The sequence below is a fragment of the Heterodontus francisci genome, chromosome 3 (assembly GCF_036365525.1).
Source record: "Heterodontus francisci isolate sHetFra1 chromosome 3, sHetFra1.hap1, whole genome shotgun sequence".
NCBI lineage: Eukaryota > Metazoa > Chordata > Chondrichthyes > Heterodontiformes > Heterodontidae > Heterodontus > Heterodontus francisci.
The window spans coordinates 68,932,677-68,957,643 of record NC_090373.1 but is presented as its reverse complement, the minus strand read 5'-3'; the positions used below and the strand labels follow the sequence as shown (position 1 = coordinate 68,957,643).

General features: G+C 44.0%; 1 protein-coding gene across 4 annotated transcripts in view; it reads left to right on the top strand.

Annotated features, from left to right (window-relative positions):
* Nucleotides 1–24,967, top strand: part of LOC137356957 (structural maintenance of chromosomes protein 6-like) — a 204,418-nt gene that overhangs the window by 67,045 nt on the left and 112,406 nt on the right. For 3 of the 4 annotated variants that reach the window (XM_068022867.1, XM_068022850.1, XM_068022860.1), the window contains exons 6-9: nucleotides 12,912–13,048; nucleotides 14,100–14,161; nucleotides 22,019–22,099; nucleotides 24,595–24,696. In XM_068022867.1, coding sequence (XP_067878968.1) covers nucleotides 12,912–13,048; nucleotides 14,100–14,161; nucleotides 22,019–22,099; nucleotides 24,595–24,696 — 382 coding nt within the window. The remainder of the gene's footprint in view (nucleotides 1–12,911; nucleotides 13,049–14,099; nucleotides 14,162–22,018; nucleotides 22,100–24,594; nucleotides 24,697–24,967) is intronic. The other variant, XM_068022873.1, reaches the window with a different exon arrangement.

The following is a 24,967-nucleotide window of genomic DNA, read 5'->3' as shown; positions in this document are numbered from 1 at the left end:
GCTACCGTATCTGCTTCCACCACCTCCCCTGGCAGCAAGTTCCAGGCACTCACCACCCTCTGTGTAAAAAAAACTTGCCTCGCACATCCCCTCTAAACTTTGCCCCTCGCACCTTAAACCTATGTCCCCTAGTAACTGACTCTTCCACCCTGGGAAAAAGCTTCTGACTATCCACTGTGTCCATGCTGCTCATAACTTTGTAAACCTCTATCATGTCGCCCCCTCCACCTCCCTCGTTCCAGTGAAAACAATCCGCGTTTTTCCAACCTCTCCTCATAGCTAATGCCCTCCAGACCAGGCAACATCCTGGTAAACCACCTCTGTACCCTTTCCAAAGCCTCCACGCCCTTCTGGTAGTGTGGCGACCAGAATTGCACACAATATTCTAAGTGTGGCCTAACTAAGGTTCTGTACAGCTGCAACATGACTTGCCAATTTTTATACTCTATGCCCAGACCGATGAAGGCAAGCATGCCGTATGCCTTCTTGACTACCTTATCCACCTGCATTGTCACTTTCAGTGACCTGTGGACCTGTACGCCCAGATCTCTCTGCCTGTCAATACTTCTCAGGGTTCTACCATTTACTGTATACCTCCCACCTGCATTAGACCTTCCAAAATGCATTACCTCACATTTGTCTGGATTAAACTCCATCTGCCATTTCTTCGCCCAAGTCTCCAACCGATCTATATCCTGCTGTATCCTCTGACAATCCTCATCATTATCCACAACTCCACCAACCTTTGTGTCGTCCGCACAACTTACTAATCAGACTAGCTACATTTTCCTCCAAATCATTTTTCATACTACAAACAGCAAAGGTCCCAGCACTGATCCCTGCGGAACACCACTAGTCACATCCCTCCATTCAGAAAAACACCCATCCACTGATACCCTCTGTCTTCTATGACCGAGCCAGTTCTGTATCCATCTTGCCAGCTCACCTCTGATCCCGTGTGACTTCACCTTTTGTACCAGTCTGCCATGCGGGACCTTGTCAAAGGCTTTACTAACGTCCATATAGATAACATCCACTGCCCTTCCTTCATCAATCATCTTCGTCACTTCCTCAAAAAACTCAATCAAATTAGGAAGACATGACCTCCCCTTCACAAAACCATGCTGTCTCTCACTAATAAATCCATTTGTTTCCAAATGGGAGTAAATCCTGTCCCGAATAATCCTCTCTAATAGTTTCCCTACCACTGACGTAAAGCTCACCGGCCTATAATTTCCTGGATTATCCTTGCCACCCTTCTTAAACAAAGGAACAACATTGGCTATTCTCCAGTCCTCTGGGACCTCACCTGTAGCCAATGAGGATGCAAAGATTTCTGTCAAGGCCCCAGCAATTTCTTCCCTTGCCTCCCTCAGTATTCTAGGGTAGATCCCATCAGGCCCTGGGGACTTATCTACCTTAATGTTTTGCAAGACACCCAACACCACCTCCTTTTTAATAATAAGATGACTGTGACTATCTGCACTCCCTTCCCTAGGCTCGTCATCCACCAAGTCCTTCTCTTTGGTGAATACTGATGCAAAGTACTCATTTAGCACCTCGCCCATTTCCTCTGCCTCCACACATAGATTCCCATCTCTGTCCTTGAGTGGGCCAACCCTTTCCCTGGTTACCCTCTTGCTCTTTATATATGTATAAAAAGCCTTGGGATTTTCCTTAATCCTGTTTGCCAATGACTTTTCATGACCCCTTTTAGCCCTCCTAACTCCTTGCTTAAGTTCCTTCCTACTGTCTTTATATTCCTTAAGTGCTTCGTCTGTTCCTAGCCTTCCAGCCCTTACAAATGCTTCCTTTTTCTTTTTGACTAGGCTTACAATATCTCGCGTTATCCAAGCTTCCCGAAACTTGCCAAACTTGTCTTTCTTCCTCACAGGAACATTCTGGTCCTGGATTCTAATCAGCTGAGGTTTGAAAGACTCCCACATGTCATATGTTGATTTACCCTCAAACAGCCGCCCCCAATCTAAATTCTTCAGTTCCTGCCTAATATTGTTATAATTAGCCTTCCCCCAATTTAGCATCTTCACCCTAGGACTACTCTTATCCTTATCCACAAGTACCTTAAAACCTTTGGAATTATGGTCACTGCTCCCGAAATGCTCCCCCACTGAAACTTCGACCACCTGGCCGGGCTCATTCCCCAATACCAGGTCCAGAATGGCCCCATCCCGAGTTGGACTATCTACATACTGTTTCAAGAAGCCCTCCTGGATGCTCCTCACAAATTCTGCCCCATCCAAGCTCCTAGCACTAAGTGAGTCCCAGTCAATATAGGGGAAGTTATAATCATCCACCACCACAACCCTGTTACCTTTACATCTTTCCAAAATCTGTCTGCATATCTGCTGTTCTACCTCCCGCTGGCTGTTGGGAGGCCTGTAGTAAACCCCCAACATCGTGACTGCACCCTTCCTATTCCTGAGTTCCAGCCATATTGCCTCACTGCATGACCCCTCTGAGGTGTCCTCCCGCAGTACAGCTGTGATATTCTCCTTAACCAGTAATGCAACTCCCCCATCCCTTTTACATCCCCTTCTATTCCGCCTGAAGCTTCTAAAGCCTGGAACGTTTAGCTGCCAATCCTGTCCTTCCCTCAACCAAGTCTCTGTAACAGCAACAACATCATATATCCAAGTACTAATCCAAGCTCTAAATTCATCTGCCTTACCTGTTATACTTCTCGCATTGAAACAAATGCATTACAGACCACCAGTCCCGCTGTGCTCAGCAACATTTCCCTGCCTGCTCTTCCTCTTAGTCCTACTGGCCTTATTTATTATGTCCTCCTCATTTATTTCACGAGCTGTCCTACTGCTCTGGTTCCCACCCTCCTGCCACATTAATTTAAACCCTCCCGAGTGACGTAAACAACCTTGCAGCCAGGATATTAGTGCCCCTCCAGTTTAGATGCAACCCGTCCTTCTTGTACAGGTCCCATCTGTCCCTGAAGAGAGCCCAATGGTCCAGATATCTGAAACCCTCCCTTCTACACCAGCTGCTCAGCCACGTGTTTAGCTGCACTATCTTCCTATTTCTAGCCTCACTGGCACGTGGCACAGGGAGTAATCCAGAGATTATAACCCTAGAGGTCCTGTTTTTTTTAACTTACTATCTAACTCCCTAAACTCCCCCTGCAGGACTTCATCACTCTTCCTGCCTATGTCATTGGTACTGATGTGTACCACAACCTCCGGCTGTTCACCCTCCCCCTTCAGAATGCCCCCTGTCCGTTCAGAGATATCCTTGACCCTGGCACCAGGGAGGCAACATACCATCCTGGAGTCTCTTTCACGTCCACAGAAGCACCTATCTGTGCCCCTGACTATAGAGTCCCCTATAACTATTGCTCTTCTGCGCTTTGTCCCTCCCTGCTGAACAACAGTGCCAGCCGTGGTGCCACTGCTCTGGCTGCTGCTGTTTTCCCTTGATAGGCCATCCCCCCCAACAGTATCCAAAACGGTATACTTGTTAGAGAGGGGATAGCTACAGGGGATTCCTGCACATTGCCTGCCCCTTCTAGCGGTCACCCATCTATCTGCCTGCACATTGGGTGTAACCACTTCTCTAAAACTCCTGTCTATGATGCTTTCTGCCACCTTCATGCTCTTAAGTGCATCCAGTTGCTGCTCCAACCGATCCATGCGGTCTGTGAGGAGCTGCAACTGGGTACACTTCCTGCAGATGTAGTCGCCCGGAACGCTGGAAGCGTCACGGACCTCCCACATCTCACAGGTGAAGCACTTCACCCCTCTGACTGACATTTCTGGCACTAATTAATAAATTAATTAAAAATAAATAAATGCTTATTAAATCCTTACTAAATTATGATACACTTAACTATGTGGTCCCTAGTGCTAGATTTCTCTATCAATATTAAATGCTGTCTAAATACAGTAATCCTCCCTCTGGTTTAGTTACTCTACTATTAATTAGTTCATTAGTGTTTTAATCAATTTTTATCAGTTTTATTTTCAAATTCGGTACAGATTCCCTACCAGCCAATCAGGTCACAGCTTTCCTGTGACGTCACTTATTCAGTTTTTTTTCCCCACCCGAGGTAACTTACCGATCCGGAACTCTGCCCTCTGCGTCTTCTTCGAGAATGTAGGTCGCGAATCCCCGAGGTAAGTTTTTTATACTTACTGGTCTGGGACTCTGCTCTCCGAGTCTTCTCCGAGAATGAACAAAAGATCTTCTAATTTTTTAACACCAAATGTATATTCTAGACCCGTGAAGCCCAATGTGTAGCTGTGTGCTCTTTTTAATCCGTTTGCAGGTGCTCCTACATGGTGTGATCCCGGCAGCAGCAGCTGGGCCGGAGGCAGGCTGCTGATCAGGCTGCCCCATGGCCTGTGATGACTTTGGCAGGTGTCCTTTGGTTGCCTGAGGCCTGGAAGGCCCGACTGCCTGGGGCTGTCCTGGGTTGGTGTAGGACTCTCTGCTCTGCAGGCATCACGGCTGCTAGAACTGGGCTTACTGGCGGAGGGGCTGAGAAGCCACACTCCAAACGGCCTGAGGGGAGCCTCCAGATGTGGTTGGCAGCTTCTCCTCCTCCCTTTGAAGACTCTCTTGAGCCTCCCTGCTCACCAGAGAAGGACCAGAAGCTGCAGAAGCTGCCATTGGACAGAATTTAGTGAGCTGCCTGATAAAGGGCGCCGTTCCCCTCCAAGCCACGCAGCATCCTGACTTGGAAATAAAATGGCGTTCCTTCACTGTCGCTGAGTCAAAATCCTGGAACTCCCTTCCTAATAGCACTGTGGGTGTACCTTCACGACATGGACTGCAGCGGTTCAAGAAGGCAGCTCACCAGCACCTTCTCAAGGGCAATTAGGGGCGAGCAACAAATACTGGACTTGCCAGCGATGCCCACATCCCATGAAATAAATTTAAAAAAAAGAAACTTTAAACAAATATGAAAAAGCACCAGAAATGTGGAAAAGTGCAGCAAAAGCTAGGAGAAATAATCCAGCAACTAATCTGTAAGTAGTAGAAGATATTGTAGTGTTAGAAAGAGGGGATGTCCTTGAAGGGGCAAGAACAGAATCCATTTGGTTCGAGTTGAGAAGCAAAAAGAGGATAATCATGCTACTAGGGGTATTTAATAGACCTCCAAATAGTGAGAGAGAGAGATAAAGGAGTGTCATGCAGGCCTCCACCTGCCAAGGAAGAGGCATTATGAATTTCGCCACATGGACATTAAATTTCAAGTTGTTTGTTTCGAAGAAGAGAAGGCCTGTTACAAGGGGTTGCCAGACCCCAGAGTTTGTAGACAAAGGACCATTCCCTGATGCAAACAATACACAGAGCTAAGGCATGGTCAGATCAGTTAGTCACATGACTAACTGGCTGTTGCAGAGTTTGAACTGAGAGTTTTAAATTGGAGCAACAGTGGCCAGAATTTTACACCACCCCAACGAGCCGGATGGTGGAAAGGGGGTGGCGTAAAATGGAGCAGGAGGCTCCCACCTCTGCCCCCTTTTTACATAGGGTGGAGCGGGAAAAAAGGCCCGCCCGCCCCAGGCCAATCAAGGCACTTAAATGGCCACTTAACAGCCTCGTAAGGGTCTTCACCTGTCTCCATATGGATTCTACACGTGGCAAGTGGGCGTCCTGGCACCGGGAAAAGCCGCCTGGGAAAAACAGGTGGTCTCCGATCGCCTCGGGGTGGGAGGGAGCCCTGCTCATCGGGCAGGAGGGCTGCCCCCGCTACCCCAACCACCCCCAAGACCCAGCACGCTCCCCTTCCTCCCAACCGACCACCCTTGCCTCGCTGGGACCTGACCGATTATCCCCGGCGAGGCAACCAATACTTACCTTTCCTCCCAGCTCCCCGACATCTTTTCCGGATGCTGGGCTGTAGTCGCAGCAGTGGCCACTGCTCCCAGTGGCGCTGCTGGGACTGAGATTAACCGGCAGCTCAATGAGGCAGGACGTCCTCCCTCAAGCGGGTGGAAGTCCAACCTCAGAACAATTAAAGCCTGGCGACCTGTAAAATACGGAACGGATCCCCAGGTGAGGCGGAAGCGGGTTCGCCACCGACGTTTACGTCGGAGGCCAGCTGCCATCCACCCACAGTAAGATTCCGGCCAATGTTTGAACTGGCAGAAAGATTTTTGCTCCTGGACTGAGAAGAACTCTCCTGGTTGGCTCGCCACAGCCTCTCCTGCTTGTCTGTCTGCTCCCATCTCTTTTTCACGGAACTCCAAAAACCCACCGAAGACACAAGAAACCCAAGAGAGAAAAGCCACCGAATATGAGCAAGGTTTAAGAAGAATACTGGGCCCCAACAGATCTACCTACAATCAAGGACTGTACAATGAGCTCAAAGAACCGTAACAACAACTCTTCAGATATTGCCTCAAACTTTTCTACTTTATTTTTCTTCTCTTTCTGTCCCTATCTGCATGCTAGTGTTGGTGCATCATGTATCCATAGGCATTAACCAAATTAGAGTTTAAGTTTAATAAATTTCAATCTTCTTTAAGCCTAAAAAACCTGTGTGTGCACTGGTTTCTTTGCCTTATAATTGGAAAGCGGTGAGCAGAGATTCACCAAGGGGGAGCTAAAAACACAGTGTGTTTAAAATTAAACCCTATTACCGCAAGACCAGGTGGAGGCTGAGAGGGAACCCCAGACTTCTTTCTCACCTGGACATAAGGAGCAAATCTGCAGGGAAATCATAGAGATACGCACAAACTATAGAGTGGTGATATTGGGGGACTTCAATTACCCAAGTATCAATCGGGATACTTTTAGAGTAAAGGGAAAGGAGGGGCAGGAATTTCTGGATTGTGTTCAGGAGAACTTTCTTGATCAGTAAGTTCATGGCCCAACTAGAAGGGAGACATTGCTGGATCTGGTGCTGGGAAATGAGGCAGACTTAGTGGACCAGGTGTCTGTGGGGTGCACTTGGATAAGAAAGATCATCGTATCATAAGGTTTAGACTAGTAATGCAGAAAAGCAAGGAACTATATAAGGTAGAATGACTAGATTGCAAGAGGGCTAATTTCAATGTGATGTGAAGAGATTTAGTCAGGGTGAAATGGAACCAAAGACTGTCAGGCAAAACTGTAATGGGGCAGTGGGTTATCTTTAAGAAAGAGATGCTTCAAGCTAGCTACATTCCAGCAAGGGTGAAAGGTAGGGGAACCAAAACAGGACTCCTTGGATGATGAGGGAGATACAGAATATGATGAAACAAAAAAAGAGGATGTATGATGCATGTCCGGGGAATTATTCAAGTGAGAACCAGACTAAATACAATAAGTTGAGAGGGGAGGTGAAGAGGATAATAAGACTGGCAAAGAGGAAATATGAGAATAGAATGGCAGTCAACGTAAAAGGGAACCCATAAATCTTCTACCAGCATGTAATAGTAAGCGAGTAGTAAGAGGTTGCGAAGGGGTAATTAGGGACAAAAAGGGTAATATATGCTTAGAGGTGCAGGGCAAGGCTCATATCCATAATGCGTACTTTGTATTGGTGTTTACTAAGGAAGAGGAATCTGATAAAATATTAGTGGAAGCGGAGAAAGTAGAGGAAATGGATAGGGTAAAAATTGAGAGTGAGGTGGTACTGGAAAGACTGGCTATGCTTATGATAGATAAATGACCTGGTCCGGATGGCTTGCATCTCGGGTTACTAAAGGAAGTGGGGCTGGAGATAGTGGAAGGGCTTGCCATAATCTTCCAATCTTCCTTGGATATGGGGGAGATGCCAGAGGATTAGGGAATGGCAAATGTGACACCCTTATTCAAGACTGGGTGCAAAGACAGTCCTAGCAACTACAGTAATATAATAAAAGTAAAATACTGCAGATGCTGGAAATCGTAAATAAAAACAAGAAATGCTGGAAATACTCAACAGGTCTGGCAGCATCTGTGGAGAGAGAAGCAGAGTTAACGTTTCAGGTCAGTGACCCTTCATCAGACTTACAGGCCTGTTAGTTTAACATCAGTGGTGGGACAGGTTTTAGAAACAATATTCAGGGAAAATATCAACAGGCACTTGGAGAGGTTTGAGTTAATTAAGAATAGCCAGTACAGATTTGTAAAAGGCAGTTCATACTTGACTAATCTGGTTGGAATTTTTTAATGAAGTAACAGAGAAGGTTGATGAAGGGAATGCGGTGGATGTTGATATTAAGAAAGTGTTCAACAAAGTACCACATAAAAGGCTGGCTAACAACTTGAAGCTCATGGAATAGGAGGATCGGTGTCTAATTGGATAAAAAAAATTGGCTTGAGGACAGAAAACAGTGAGTTTTAGTAAATGGTTGTTTTTCAGACTGGAGGATGGTAGACAGTGGTGTTCCCCGAGGGTCAGTGCTGGGACCACTGCTTTTTTTTTTGCTATATGTAAGTGACTTGGTTCTTGGAATACAGAGTAGAATTTCAAACTTTGTCAATGACACCAAACTTGGAAGAGTTGTAAATGGTGAGCATGATATGAACTGCCTGCAACAGCACATAGATAGGCTAGCAGAATAGGCAGACAAGTGGAAGATGGAATTTATTACAGAGATGTGTGAGGTGATGCATTTTGGCAGAAAGGATAGGGTGAGGCAATATATACTTAACAGCACATTTCTAAAGAATGTGCAGGAATAGAGGGTCCTGGGGGTACATGTGCATTGATCTTTGAAGGTGGCAGAACATATTGAGAGAGTGGTTAGCAAAGCAATTGGGATTGTAAGCTTCATTAATAGAGGCATAAAGTACAAATGCAGGGAAGTTATGCTGAACCTTTATAAAGCTCTGGTTAGGCCCCAACTGGAGTACTGCGGCCAATTCTGGTCACCGTACTTTAGGAAAAATGTGAGGGTCCTTGAGAGGGTGCAGAGGAGATTTACCAGAATGGTTCCAGGGATGGGGAATTTTAGTTATAAGGTTAGGCTGGAAAAGCTGGGGTTGTTCTTCCTGGAGCAAAGGAGCTTAAGGGGAGATTTGATAGAGGTGTATAAGATTATGACAGGCTTAATTAAGTAAGTTAGACAAGGAAAAACTGTTCTCATTAACTGATAGTGCAAGTACTAGGGGCCACACATTGAAGGTTTTGGGCAAACGATGCAGGGGGAATGTGAGGAAGAACTTTTTTCACAGTGAGTGGTAATGATCTGGAACTCACTGCCCATGAGAGTGGTGGAAACAGAGGCAACCAATGATTTCAAAAGGAAATTGAATGGGCACTTGAAGGAATAAACTTAAAGGGCTACGGGGATCGAGCAGGGAGTGGGACTGTCTGGAGTGGTCTGTGTAGAGCCGGCATGGACTTAATGGGCCGAGTGTCCTCCTCCTATGCTGTAAATGACTCTATGACCAGGATTTTACCCTTGGTGTACGGCGAACCTGCTTCTGTCTGGCTTGGGGAGCCGACCCGAATTTTGCAGTACCCCGGCCTTTAATTGTTCTGAGGCGGGACTTCCACCCGCTTGAGGCAGGAAGTCCTGCCTAATGGAGCTGCCGGCCAATCAGCGGGCCGGCAGCTCTCTGTCCCAGCAGTGCCACCAGCCTACAGAAGATGATGTTGGGGAGCCTCGGAACCAAGGTAGGCTTTTGTTGCCTTGCTGGGGTGATCAGTTGGGCCTCGGCGAGGCAAGGGTGTGTGACTGGGGGGACGGGGGTAAAACCTGGCTACCCGACCTGAACCCACCAAACCTGACTACGTGTGTCGGGTGTGGGTCGAGTCTATATTCTGTGCCCAGCATTCGGGCTCGGGTCGGGCTGGACTGAACTGTTTGTTTTGTATTGTTTTCTTTCTAATCTATGATTTTTTTCTGTTTCAATAGTATGTTTGATACTTTTGTGTCAGATTGGGCATTTGAAAAAATTAAAGGACTCTGGCCCGGGTCAGGTTTGGGTTGGTTGTTGTCGGGTCGGGCCCGGGTTGGGTTTTAATTTTATCCCCGAGCCAGGCTTTAATTGGGGGGGGGGCGCATATTGGGGATTGGGGGAAGTGGGGGCGACCCTCCATCGGGCCCGATCATGAGGGCACCCCCCAGGCTGTCGAAGAGCCATCTGCTTCTGTCAGGCAGCTTTTCTCGGGCCTGGGACATCCATTTTCCATGGGTAAAATCCTCATGATGGCGGGCAGAGGCCCCTAAGTGGCTACTTAAGGGCCTTGAATGACCTGGGGTGGGCGGGCCATTTTACGTTGCCACTGCCCTGCATAAAGTGGCGGCGGAGGTGGGAGCAGATCGGGAAGGGCTCCCTGAGCCTTCCGCTCCATTTTACCCCTTCTCCGCCACCTTCCCACTCTTTGGGGGACGTAAAACTCAACCCTATGACTCTAGTTGATCTCTTTAAATAGCACTGATGGTGGTGGTTGCGGGGGGATGGTCCTTCATGCCATTTGATATCATGTTCAGCTGTGGGATGTTGAGAGGGCTGCAGATGGAGCATAGAGCAGCAAAATGGCAATGCTGGCATCAAATCAGTGTTTCATGCTGATTGTCATGATCTGCTTGCTGTGCATGCTGGCAGCGATCACTAAGTATACGTGCACTTTTTTTTCTTCTTTGACCTCCTTGTCTCGAGAGACAATGGGGAAGCACCTGGAGGTAGTCAGTGGTTTGTGAAGCAGCACCTGGAGTGACTATAAAGGCCAATTCTAGAGTGACAGACTCTTCCTGCAGATAAAATTGGTCGTCGGGGCTGTTACACAGTTGGCTCACCCCTTGCGCTTCTGTCTTTTTTCCTGCCAACAGCTAAGTCTCTTCGACTTGCCACTCTTTAGCCCTGCCTTTATGGCTGCCCGCCAGCTCTGGCGATTACTGGCAACTCCCATGACTTGTGATCAATGTCACAGGACTTCATGTCACATTTGCAGACGTCTTCAAAGCGGAGACATGGACGGCCGGTGGGTTGGATACCAGTGACGAGCTCGCTGCACAATGTGTCCTTGGGGTTCCTGCCATCTTCCGTGTGGCTCACATGGCCAAGCCATCTCAAGTGCCGCTGGCTCAATAGGGTGTATATGCTGGGGATGTTGGCCGCCTCGAGGACTTCTGTGTTGGAGATACGATCCTGCCATCTGATGCCAAGGATTCTCCGGAGGCAGCGAAGATGGAATGAATTGAGACGTCGCTCTTGGCTGGCATACGTTATTCAGGCCTCGCTGCCGTAGAGCAAGGTACTGAGGACACAGGCTTGAAACACTTGGACTTTTGTGTTCCGTGTCAGTGCGCCATTTTCCCACACCCTCTTGGCCAGTCTGGACATAGCAGTGGACGCCTTTCCCATGCACTTGTTGATTTCTGCATCGAAAGACAGGTTACTGGTGATAGTTGAGCCTAGGTAGGTGAACTCTTGAACCACTTCCAGAGCATAGTCGCCGATATTGATGGATGGAGCATTTCTGACGTCCTGTCCCATAATGTTTGTTTTCTTGAAGCTGATGGTTAGGCCAAATTCTTTGCAGGCAGCTGCAATCCTGTCAATGAGTCTCTGCAGACACTCTTCTGTGTGGGATGTTAATGCAGCATCGGCAGCAAAAGGAGTTCCCTGATGAGGACCTACTGTACTTTGGTCTTCGCTCTTAGATGAGAAAGGTTGAACAACCTGCCATCTGATCTTGTGTGGAGGAAAATTCCTTCTTCTGAAGATTTGAACGGATGTGAGAGCAGCAGTGAGAAGAAGATCCTAAACAGTGTAGGTGCGAGAATACAGTCCTGTTTCACGCCACTGGAACCTGTCATAGCCGCTAAGCGCATTGCACTGTTGAACTATAAGAAAGCCCCCAGCGAGTTAACGTCCATAGCACTTAAAGTAGCCAGAAGCGCTGCACAAAGAACAGCCAGGCGCTGTGCAAATGACTACTGGCAACACCAATGCAGTCATATTCCGCTGACCTCCGACACCGGAAACATCAGAGGAAAGTATGATGGCATTAAGAGAGCTTTTGGGCCAACCATCAGGAAGGTCGCCCACCCCTCAAGCCTAAATCAAGGGACCCGATCACTGACCAATGCAAGCAGATGGACTGCACTACCTAGAACTGTACTCCAGGGGAAATCTTGTCACTGATACCGCCCTGAATGCAGCCCAGTCTATGCCAGTCATGGATGAGCTGGACGAACAGCCAACAAAATCGGAACTCAGTGATGCCATTAATTCTCTAGCCAGTGGAAAAGCCCCTGGGAAGGACGGCATTACCCCTGAAATAATCAAGAGTGCCAAGCCTGCTATACTCTCAGCACTCCATGAACTGCTTTGCCTGTGCTGGGACGAGGGAGCAGTACCACAGGACATGCGTGATGCCAATATCATCGCCCTCTATAAGAACAAGGGTGACCGCGGTGACTGCAACAACTACGGTGGAATCTCGCTGCTCAGCATAGTGGGGAAAGTCTTCGCTCGAGTCGTTTTAAACAGGCTCCAGAAGCTGGCTGAGCGTGTCTACCCTGAGACACAGTGTGGCTTTTGAGCAGAGAAATCCACTATTGACATGCTGTTCTCCCTTCGCCAGCTACAGGAGAAATGCAGCGAACAACAGATGCCCCTCTACGTTGCTTTCATAGATCTCACCAAAGCCTTTGACCTCGTCAGCAGACGTGGTCTCTTCAGACTACTAGCGAAGATTGGATGTCCACCAAAGCTACTAAGTATCATCACCTCATTCCGTGACAATATGAAAGATACGTGCACTATCCCCTGTACAAAGATGGCATCCAGCATGCTTCTGATTAGAAGTGTGCATGTGTATTATGGCTGCCATTGTTTAAGAGGCCTTGAAGTGCCCACAATACAGGCTCTACAGAGCCCAGTTTAGTTTAACTGAGTGGTCATGGAAGTCCTAATATGATTGTAATAGAGAAGAAAAAAGGTTATAATTAAGTTTTTGAGAGAATGGATGATTATTAAAACTAAATCTTAACATTCTGTATTTGCAGTTCTGCATGCATTTCAATAACCTTGAGAAACCAAGGACTTGATGCATTTAAACCTGAATTATATGGGGAAGCCATCAAAGTGGAACAACATATTTCAGCACAGGGAACCAGACAGTACAGATTAAAGAATAAATCAGGTAAATGCAAAACTACCTTTTTTTTCAAAAAACGAGCAACAGCTATGTGTGTGGTTTGGGAGAAGTGTAGTTATTTTATTATTTTACAATATATAGAGCAATCAAGTTTTTATGCAAATTGCATTGACATTTTGGATATAACAGGAATTTTTTCTCAATTTGTTCTAATTCCCTTTACAAATACAATACTTCTGCCATAAGATAGGGCAAAGAGGGAATCAGTCATCTGCGGACACCGGCCAGAGTGGAAAGTAGGTGATCATTTGGCTCATCGAGCCTGAACTGGTCTTTTTCACCACATGACCCATTTATCTAACCCCACTCTCCTGCTCACTACCCTTAATCTTCACTTTTTTAAAGCAATGAATTTTCTTTTCAAAAAAGGACTCTTTTTTTTTTTAACTACAGTTTGTGATAAGCAAGTTCCACATTCTAAATGCCCTCTGTGTAAAGACATTTTTATAACCTTCCATTAAATTCATTCTGCCATTATGTTAAATTTGTTCCCTCTTATTACCATCTTGCTAACCAAAAGAAAAATCCATCACTATTTAGTTTATCATAATGCAGCATAATATTGAAGGCTTCAGTCTGGCCATCGCTTAATCTTCTCAGCTCCAGTGAGAAAAAACATAACTTATCAAGTCACTTCATAACTGTAAACCCTGGTGACACTCTGATAATGTTTTATCATTAAATTATGTGCTACTTCTAGTCCAGTGATGGAATAGAGGGGAATAAACAACTTTACGGTAGTGTGTTATACACTAATATATCAAAATACTTGTATTGCCTTTATGTGTTGCAACAAATGTCACAATATGAAATTTAGTGCAAATGTTGCCGAAAATGTAGTATGAAGTGATGCAGGAGCATTATGCTCTGTATTACACCAGTACATAACGCATCAGTCAACTAAATGAAAGAAAAAGTTGAGACCCACATTTGCCTTAGAAAAAATCAATTCATACAATACAGATCTTCAATGGAAGTTTTATATGCTTGCTGTGCAAATTCCTTTCATCATTTAAGAGCCATAATTTTTTTCTAGGGCGTATTATTTCCACAAAGAAAGTAGAACTCAACGCGATCTTAGACCAATTCAATATAGAGGTATGTTTGTTTTTGAATTCATGACCTTTGCCTAAATGAAAACAAGTTTGCAATGTGCTATCAGCGATTTCATGGTATGAATGAGCTCATGTCAAATTCTCCTCTGTGCTATTTTAATGGATGTTTCAACCTTGTTATTGTAAAACAGCAGAAAGAAGAATTTGAAATGAACATATTATGTGTTTGTATGGCAATGCCATCATCCTAGATCCTCACCTGCTAAGAATGAGGCATATTAATTTTGCCATATGGACATTAAATTTCAAACTGTTGCTGAAGTGAAGAAAGGACTTGTTAAAAAATCACCAAACCTTTGGCTGGAAAAACATTTTTGCATACCAACAGCCAGTGCTTGGAAGGACAAAGGGATTATTCCCTGCCCAATTTATCCCACAATGGACTTTGAGCACCAGGTATTGTGTGTAAGAAGAGACATTCCAGGCAACAGCTAAGGCAAAAGAATTCACAAACAGACGTGGTCAGACCAGCTAGTCACATGACTAACCTACTTGGCAACCTGGGTTTTTCTGAATTGTACAAACTCAGAGTGTCTGTTTGCTCCTGGACTGAAAATACCTCCCCTGGCTGGCTGGCTCGCCACAACCTCTCTCTTTCTCACGGAACTCCAAATCCACTGAAGACACATGAACCCCAAGAGAGAAAAGTCTCCTACAGTGAACAAGGTTTAAGAACAACACCAGGCCCCAATGAAAAGCAAGATCTACCTACAATCAAGGACTCTACAGTGAGTTCGAAGATCCGTAACAAAAACCCTCTTCAGAGATTGCCTCAAACTTTTCCACTTTACTACTTCTGCTCTGTTCTGTCTCTATCTGCATGAGTGTATAGCGTAAGCATGCTAGCGTGGGCGTGTCGTGTATCCGTAGGCGTTAACTGAATTAGAGTTTAAATTCAATAAATTTCAATTTTTCTTTCATTAAACCTAAGAAAACCTGTTTGTGCTGGTTTCTTTGCCTTATAATTGGAAAGTGGTGAACAAGGATTCACCAAGGGGGAGCTAAAAACACAGTGTGTTTAAAATTAAACCCTGTTACAATAAGACCAGATGAAGGCTGAGAAGGAACCCTAGACCCCTTTCTCACCTGGTCGTAACAATGCCAAAAACAATTTTTCATTATACGGTGAAAGGCTGCAGGTATAATTCATACAATGAGAATGATGTATTTGCTGAACCTGTTAGTAGCCTCTTCAAGAACATAGTCAATTGAATAGGTACATATTTATGCATCCCGCTAACATGAGTATATTCCAGGCAGAAGGACCTCTCATTGTTCTTAGGAAGTGACATTGCTTTGCAAGTGACCAACTTATCCTCTGGCAAGACAAATCTGTGAGTGCTCCTGGTTTTCAGGAAGCCAGACTGGTATCAGAGCATGTTTCAGTCTTGCCACCTTATGCTGACATTTCCACATATAATTAGAATTTCAAGGTATCAATCCATTGTTAGATTTCAATTTAATTCCAGACAGATACACATTTGGCCTAATATGGAAGATATAACAATTGACGTCAAGAACTGAATGCATATGTAAAGTTCTACCAATTTTCTCTTGATTACCTACTTGTCATTATTTTTTGGGAGTGGGTTACTCTAATGGGACTCTATTGGTGAAGAAATAATACTAAAGCTGCTTGTGATGTTCTATTTTCTGTTTCTGCAATGTTCTTAATTGCTGGTTTGTGTTCTCTTAACCCACACATTTGGGAAGGTTTGGTAGCTGGAAAATAGGTGGGATTTATGATTTCAAAAATCTGTGAGAGCTTTGGTCAATTTTTTAAATATATATCAATGAAACAAAACCTACCCTGTAATATCAAAGGGGTGGATTCCACAAAAGCATGAGTGTAATCTACTATTCTGGTTGTTTGAACAAGTTCTGTATTCTGTATTCTAGATATAGCAGTAAAAGCTGTCTTGAGATCACTAAGAATCCTGTGTAATTAAGTGTAGCCAGATAATGTGAATTGCTGCTGGGATTGTCTAATTACATTTTTAAGAAGTCGGAGGACCTTGTCCCAAAGGTGCCATAAAATTGTATGGTTGTTACAGGTGAGGAGGGCTATTCGGCCCATCTAAATTTAACCTTCCAGCACCATCCTAAGCAATATTTTGAATATACAGTTCAATATTCCATCATTGATCGTTGCTCTGTACTGGTTGGACATGTTGAACATTGAGTCTACTAATAGTCCAAGGTCTCTTTCAGCTTTCTGTTTAGCTATTTCAATATAATTTATGGAGTACACTTATAACTTACTTTACTTGATTATGCACTGTACTTCATACTTACCTGCCATAATTTTCATCTGCTATTGTTGTGTCCACATACATATTTTGTTCAACTCGCTGTGAGCTAGATCCTTTGATTCCATTGCACCTCCCAATTTAGAGTCATCAGCAAATTTTACCACATTGCCCTGAATTTCTAAATGTAGATCATTTATGTAAATTCAGAACAGTTCCAGCCCAAACCCCATTCAGTACTTCTCACTATCTTGACATAACTCCTCAAACAAGTACCAATTGCTATCTTCCTTCCTGGTAGTTTTAATTAAGTTAATGCCAGCCCAGTCCCAAATTAACTGGGTGTTAGTTCCAACCCTTATGTACCTTTTCTCAACTGAACAATTGTTGCCATAACGCACCCATTTTTTTCTCTTAATAAAAGGTTTTCTGCTTTACCTGTATTATCTTGGCAAGCTTAATAGTTGCTGGATAGAATATGTTTTTTACTGCCTAAAAATTATCTTAGCAATGCAGTAATTCCATCGCTCTCCGTATTCTCAGTCTTTGCAACTCCGAAATGAGCAGTGCCTTTAAGTTCAACATACTCTGCCTATGCATACCTTCATAAAGTACCACAGTAGCAAAACATGATAGGTGCCTGTGGCTGAATTGATTTTTGCCCTTGTTGAACTTCGTAACACGTATTCTTGTAATGCTGAATTCAGCATGTAAAGGTTGAATTCCTATGGCTTTGCACAGTAATTTTTAACAGAAAGTCATTGACCTGAGCTAGTCTGTTTGTTCATTAGATTTTCGTCTGGTTGTAAATTTGTTTGGACACACACCAATTATTTACAATTTCAAACGTCTTTTGGCTTTGATAGAGATGACTCCTGTGACCCCTGACTATGTATGCTGTCATTCTATTCAATTCACACAGCATGGAATGAAGGAGCAAAAGCAAAATTCATTGGAGACTGGAAATCTGAAATAAAAGCGCAGAAGGGTGGAAATTCTCAGCAGGTCTGTCAGCATCTGTGGAGAGAGAAACAGAGTTACCATTTCAGCTTGATGATCTTTCATTAGAACTGCAAGAAGTTAGAGATGTAACAGATGTTAAGTTTTAAGGGGGGAGGGGAGTGAAAAACAAAAGAGAAGCTATGTAATAGGATGGAAGGCAGGAGAGATTAAATGACAAAAGGGATGATAGTGCAAGATAAAAGGAGATGGTAATGTTGGGACAAGTTAAAAAGCAAAAGATTGGTCTAGAGGAGGTGTTATTTTCTCTACTGCAAACCATCTTCTTAAACCCCTCTCTTCTGTCTCCTCCACTCTCGCCTCCAATAATAAGTGCGAGGAGCTCATGGCCTGTTTTGTCATTAAGATTGAGACCAGCTGTCTGTGCTGTGACTCTCTGATCCACAAGCTCACCGGACCAAACTTGCTCTAATGTTCCTCCTGCCCTAGTTCTGAACTTGCAGCTTTCTCTTGTTCCTCTCCTATCTCTGCTCACGTCCTCTCTGATCTCATCTTGTCCATGAGACCCACCTCCTGTTCACAGTGAAGTAAAAATTCAACAACTTAACTTTTTTTTAATAAAAAGAACCTTCCAGATATTAGAGGTATTGCCTAAAATTTGAGCATTTTAATTCCAAACTTTCTTTTGACATTAAACAAAATCACTCAAACCTGAACAAAGGTGGAATGTTTCTTTTTGAATCTAAATGACAGAAGTGCCATAATGTGTTCTATAAGCAGCTGATTATTTTGTTAAACAGCACCGTCATTAAACATCAGCAGACACACTGAACGGTGGATTGTCACGATTCAGGCTTGTGGTTATTTTTTTGTTTCAAGACTGTAATAATTAATAGGGGAGAAAAGTTTTGAAGGTTTTAATTTATGTAACTAATACAAATAAGTAAATAATTCCATTCTTAATATAACACTATTTAAGCCTTGTAATATTTTACAAAACTATTCCCACTAAACATCTGACCACCCAATTACCCTTCCTGGTCCCCATGTTAGCTGATTGTATTAATGGCTGTCTGTTCAGGTGTTATCCCTCTCTCTTTTAAATCTGCTGTCATCGCTCCTCGCTTCAAAAAAAACTCTTGATTCCCTTGTTCTCGCAAACTACCACCCCATCTCAAACTTCCCTTTCCTCTCCAAGTCCTTGAACATGTTTTGCCTCCCTAATCAGTTCCCATTTTTCTGGAACTCCATGTTGAATCCCTCCAATTAGGTTTCTGCCCCTGCCAATGTACCAAAACAGCTCTTATCAAAGTCACAAATGATAGTCTATACAACTGCGACAAAGGTAAACTTTCCCTTCTCATCCTTCTTGCGTGTCTGCAGCCTTTGACACAGTTGATCAAACCATCCTCTTCCAACACCTCTCCACTGTCATCAGTTGGTTGGGACTGCTCTACCTGTTTCTTTATCGATCTAATTTTAGCCAGAATATCACTCGCAATGGCTTCTCTTCCTGCTCCCGCACCGTTACCTCTGGTGTCCCCCAAGAATCTATCCTCAGTCCCCTCCTATTTCTTAACTACATGCTGCCCCTTGGCAACACCATCCGAAAGCACAGAATTAGTTTTCACAAATATGCTGACGACACCCAGCTTTACCTCACCACCACCTCTCTCAATTCCTCCACTATTGCTAATCTGACATCCAGTACTGGATGAATAGAAATTTCATTCAATTAAATATTGGGAAAACAGAAGTTGTTGTTTTCTGTCCCTTCTCCAAACCCATTTCCCAGCTACTGACTCCATCCCTCTCCCTGGCAATTGTTTGAGATTAAGCCAGATTTTTCATAACCTTGGTGTTGTATTTGACCCCAAGATAACATCCAACCATATAACCATGCCATTACTAAGGCTTGCTATTTCCAACTCTGTAACCAGCTTTGTCTCTGTCAGTTCATCTGCTGCTGAAACCCTCATCCATGCCTTTGTTACCTCGATACTTGACAATTCCAATGCTCTCTTGCCTAGCCTCCCACATTCTACCCTTTGTAAGCTAAAACTCTGCTGCTCATATTTTACTCACACCAAATCCCGTTCACCCATTGTTCTTGTGCTCGTTGAAGTACATTGGCTCCCAGTCAAGCAACACCTTGATTTTAAAAATCCTATCCTTGTTTTTAAATCTCTCCATTCCTACCTTTGTAACCTCCTCCAGCTCCACTATGCTTATCTAATTCTGGTCTCTTGAGCATCATCGATTTTAATTGCTCCACTGTTGGTTGCTGGGCCTTAAGCTCAGGAATTCCCTCCCTAAATCTCCACCTGTACCTCTCTTTCTTTAAGATGCTTCTTAAAACCTGCCTCTTCGACCAAGCTTTTGGCCATCTGCCCTAACATCTCCTTAAGTGATACGATGTCAAACTTTGCTTTATAACACTCCTGCGAAGCACCTTGGGATGACTTATTCTGTTAAAGGTGTTATATTAATATAAGTTGTTGTGTAAATGGGAAGAACAGAATCATCACCAATAGCTGCTATCCAAAATAAGTGTGGTCAGAGGTTATAATCTGAAATTGTTGAACTCAGTATTGGGTCCAGAACACTGTAAAGTGCCTAATTGAAACATGAGGTACTGTTCCTTGAGCTTCCTAATAGCCTCCTGGTCTCACAACAAAGGTAAGACCAACCAGCCAGTGGGTAATGACTATGATTGACAGCTATTTTTGAAGCCTTTTAAGAAAGAGGCAGATTCCTAATTAGCTTGAGGTCTCTGTGATTAACAACTTCATGACCAGAGATTGTATTTCATAGACTTCAGTTAGCAGTTTACACAGGGGAATTATGCATGTGAATTTTGAATTGAACAGCCAAAAGCTGTTTGCATTCGAAAGCTTGAGCCAGCTTGGCCCTGAAGGGTGAAACTGGTGTTAATGGCCTTCTTTTTTAGACCTCTAGTTTAGAGAGAAAGTGAGTTCCATTTTCTGTTCTTATAAAGACAGGAGTGCAAGATATATTCATACTGTGAGAACTGTGTATTGTTCAATCATATTATCTATATAAGTCATTTATTGGTTTGAACCCAAGCATCATTTTAGTAAAGACCATTTTAAATTTGCCATCATTAAAGAGAGGGAAATTCATGTGCCAACCTATGGTTATTCGAGTACTTGGTAGCAGTGAAAGGTTCTTTGTTATGATCCCTCAATAATATTATTGTCTATCTACATTCTGGGTGGCAAAAGATGCACTCTGTTGTTAGCATCCTTCAATCTACGAAAGATGATGGACACACATCAAACAATCCATTGAGGTGGGGTGTCTTCTCTTGGTGCACCTTTGCTGACGACCGTGAAGGTCGCTCCTTGAGAGGCAGTTTCTGCCACAAGTGCTGCACATGAAGCTGCCAATTGATGCTGAGAGTTGTTGTTTTCCGCGTTGGCACTTGTTGCCAAGCTGCTGTAGCAGCTGGTCGTCATGGTAGTGCACGTCAGTCCACAGGACGTGCCGTCATTTTCCTGTTTTGCCAGCTAGTGACTCCCAGGTGCGATAGTTGATATTTAGGGCCTTTATGTCATGCTTGCAAGCATCCTTGAAGTGGAGCTTTGGCGCCCCCCCAGTTGTCTGACTCCAACTACCTCACCATACAGAAGGTCCTTGGGTATACGACCGTCTTCCATCCTGCAGATGTGTCCGATCCACTGAAACAGCCTCTGAATAGTGCCAAAACGCTTGGGAGCTCTGCCTTTGAGAGGCCTGCCACATTTTTGATTTTGTCATCCCAGGATATGCTCATAATGTGGTGCATAATGGGTATATCCTGGGTTATAAGTGATATGCTTATGGGAGTGACTGGTGATGCTGAACTGAAGAGAATGCTTAGTGTAAAAAAAAACATTGTAAAGGATAAATGAGCACAACGTGCAATCTTACAGTTCACACAAAATTTGCGAAGTGCAGAAAGCTCAGAGGGAGGAGCAGGGTGTTTTTCACATTAGGTGGTAGAATAACAGGGTGAATTAAGTACCGAGAACAGTTGGAAAATCTTTTCTGGTTCTGATGGTTGGTGACCTGCAGAAGTAGGTGGACAAATTATTCTAGATTAGTAGCAAGAAGTTGGAGTTTTCATGTGGCCTAATGCATGATCCAGTAGTCTGGTTCAGCAGTGGGTTGTCAATACTGCATTTGAGCTGCTGCATGTTAAGGACAGAGTTATATTTGACAAAGCTATCTGGAAAAGAATTTCATAACCTTCCAGGAAACTTTATTACTGTTTCTTATGGGTTATTTAGATTGATAAAGAACATTGAATTCAGCATCTATCTAATGCCACTAAATTGCAGATATTCAAACTTCTGAAGCAGTTGCATTGAAAGTAGAGTTTTTTATGTTAATGTATGTAAATTGAGACTTAAAATAAGTGCCTCATAACTGTAGTAGAATCCTCCTGGATGAGATGAAAGGTAATAAAGGTGGTAGTTACATGTAACTTCACAATGATTCCTCATTTTCTGTAATAAAATATTGTGAAGAATTAAATTATGCAAAAGTAAAGTTCTTTGTAATTGCATTATAGTGTCCAAATTGGTGGTGTAGATATTATTTACTGAGGCAGTTTTATTGCTACACAGGTGGATAACCCAGTGTCCATTTTAAATCAAGAAATGAGTAAACTTTTATTATCATCCAAAAGTGGAGCAGATAAATATAAGGTAAGCTGTGTTGTATATGGTAATATGTTATGTGAAAACGCAAACCTTTTTTAAAAATTCCACCCAATCTGTGTTATCTAATCTTATACTCATGACTGTAACAGTGGCTGGAATTTTATGCCACCCCAGCGAGCCGGATGGTGATGGGGGGGTGGGGAGGGGTGGCGTGAAATTGAGCGGTGGGCTCCGGGAGGCCTTCCCTACCCGCTCTCGCCCCACTTTACTTGTGGCATTGGGGTGGGGTGGGGGGGGGGGGGGTTGGTGAAAAGAGGGCCGCCAACCCCAGGCCAATCAAGGCACTTAAGTGGACACTTGAGGGCCTTTGTCCGCCTCCACGGGGATTTTACCCATGGCAAGCGGGCATTCTGAAGGTGTGAAAGGCCACCCAGTGAAACCTGGTGGCCTCTCAGCCCACACGTCCCCAACCACTCCCAGGACCCAAGATGCCCCCTTCCCCCCCAAACGACCACCCTTGCCTCGCCGGGGCCCAATCAATTCCACAAGCGAGGCAACCCAAACTTACCTGCAGACCTGGCTCCATGTCCCCGGTTGGGCTGCAGTCCCAACAGTGGCCACCTCCCAGTGGCGCTGCTGGCACTAAGATCTGCCGGCCTGATGATTGGATGGCAGCTCAATGAGGTGGGACTTCCTCCCTCAAGCGGGTGGAAGTCCCCCCTCGGAACAATTAAAGCCCGGGGGACCCGTAAAGTGCGGGACGGATCCCCAGTTTAGGAGGAAGCGAGTTCACCACCCACTTGTACGTCGGTGGCCAGCTCCCGTCCGTCCGATGTAAAATCCAGCCCAGTGTGTTTAACCTAGTAGTGTCTGTTATGCTCCCTGCAGTGAAAATGATATAATGGTATTTGTTTCTGCTCTATTTTGAGAAGAGCTACTTATTAATTCATCATGAACTGAAAAGAATTTTTTGTTGACATGCTTTCGTGGAAAATGTTATATTAGTTTACAAACAAACATAGCCAGATATATTAAATGTATTGGGCGATGCAAAGGGAAATGTATTAAATATATCACCTGTTGAGAACTGAAAGAACTTTTGTTTTGTACACATGATCTGTACCACAAGACATTGAGAGTAGTTTTCTATATGCTGTTATTGTTGTATGTAATGCAAGTATACTTATAGCTATGGAACAGCAATTTCCTTTTTTTTGCCAATTTGCCAAACCCTTCTCTTCTCCTGAAGGGATTAGCTCCTTGAAGGGAGACTGTTCCACAGGCTTAAGTCATTCTTCAGTATCTTACCTAAGTAGACCTCATTCAAATGTGAGAGTTAGCAGGCTGTTTGGCCACATTGAGGAAGCAATAAAGGAGAAAGAAAGGGAGAAAATCCAAGCTGATCAGGATACTATTCTCATCTTATGTACATGCCCACACATTTGCAGCAGGGGTTGCTGGAAAGTATCTGGGAACTAGATCCCTCATTACCTTTCCTTTAACTGGAGATGATGAGGTCAGTACTGCTGCAACTCCCTCATTGAGATGAGCTAACTAATGTTGAATGATTTTAATTTGTTCAAGTACTGTGAAGTTGTAATCAGAATTGCTGATAATGTGAGCTTTATGGTTTCACGGTACCCAATAGAACCACAGAAAAATTATGGCACAGAAGGAGGTCATTCAGCCCAACATGTCCGTGTCAGCTGAAAAAACTAGCTGCCCAATCTAATCTCACCTTCCAGCACCTGGTCCATAGCCTTTCTGTTTACAGCACTTCAGGTGCATGTCCAGGTACCTTTTGAAAGAATTGAGGGTTTCTACTTCCACCACCAATCCTGGCAGTGAATTCCAGACACCCACCACCCTCTGGGTCAAAAAGTTTTTCCTCATGTCCCCTCTAATCCTTCTACCAATCACCTTAAATCTGTGCCCCCTGGTAATTGATCTCTCCGCTAGGGAAAGCAGTTCCTTCCTGTCTACTTTATCGAGGCCCTCATAATTTTGTACACCTCTATTAAGTTACCCTTCAGCCTCCTGTGTTCTAAGGAAAACAAACCTAGCTGATCCAATCTTTCTTCATAGCTGCAACTTTCAAGCCCTGGCAAAATTCTTGTAAATATCCTCTGTACTCTCTCTAGAGCAATTATGTCCTTCCTGTAATGTGACTAGAACTGTACGCAATACTCCAGCTGTGGCCGAACTAGTGTTTTATACAGTTCCAGCATCACATCCCTGCTTTTGTATTCTATACCTCAGCCAATAAAGGAAAGCATTCCATATGCCTTCTTCACCACTCTCTACCTGTCCTGCCACCTTCAGGGACCTGTGGACATGCACTCCAGGGTCTCTCACCTCTTCTACCCCTCTCAATATCCTCCCGTTTATTGATGCTATTAGATGTTAATCCTAAAAGAACTAGATTTATTTAGCCAGTGGAATAATGTCATCTCTTAATGTTGTCCTAAAACAAAGTTACAGTATCTAAGCAGGAATGTTTGCTCTTTTTAATATATATATATATATTTTTTTTTTAAAAGTTCTTCATGAAAGCTACTCAACTGGAACAGATGCGCAGAGATTATTCCCAAATAATGGAAACAAAAACAATGACAAAGGAGAAGATTGAACAACAGGGTGAAGTAAGTAGAAGCACAAGTGTATACAACTCAATTTCAAATGCAGTCTACATGAACCAGTCAAGTATAACACTACAGCTTTAGGGTTGGCTCTATTACACCATGATAATGAGCACAGACAGGCATTATGGAGTATAAATTTGATTGGACAGCAATGCTTCACTAAATGTTTCTTTCTTTCTCAGTGTCAAAGACCACTCTCATCAGGACAATCTTTGGTACCATACTATTGTCAAGGGTTCGCAGTGAAACCCTTGCTACTGTGATTTGGCCA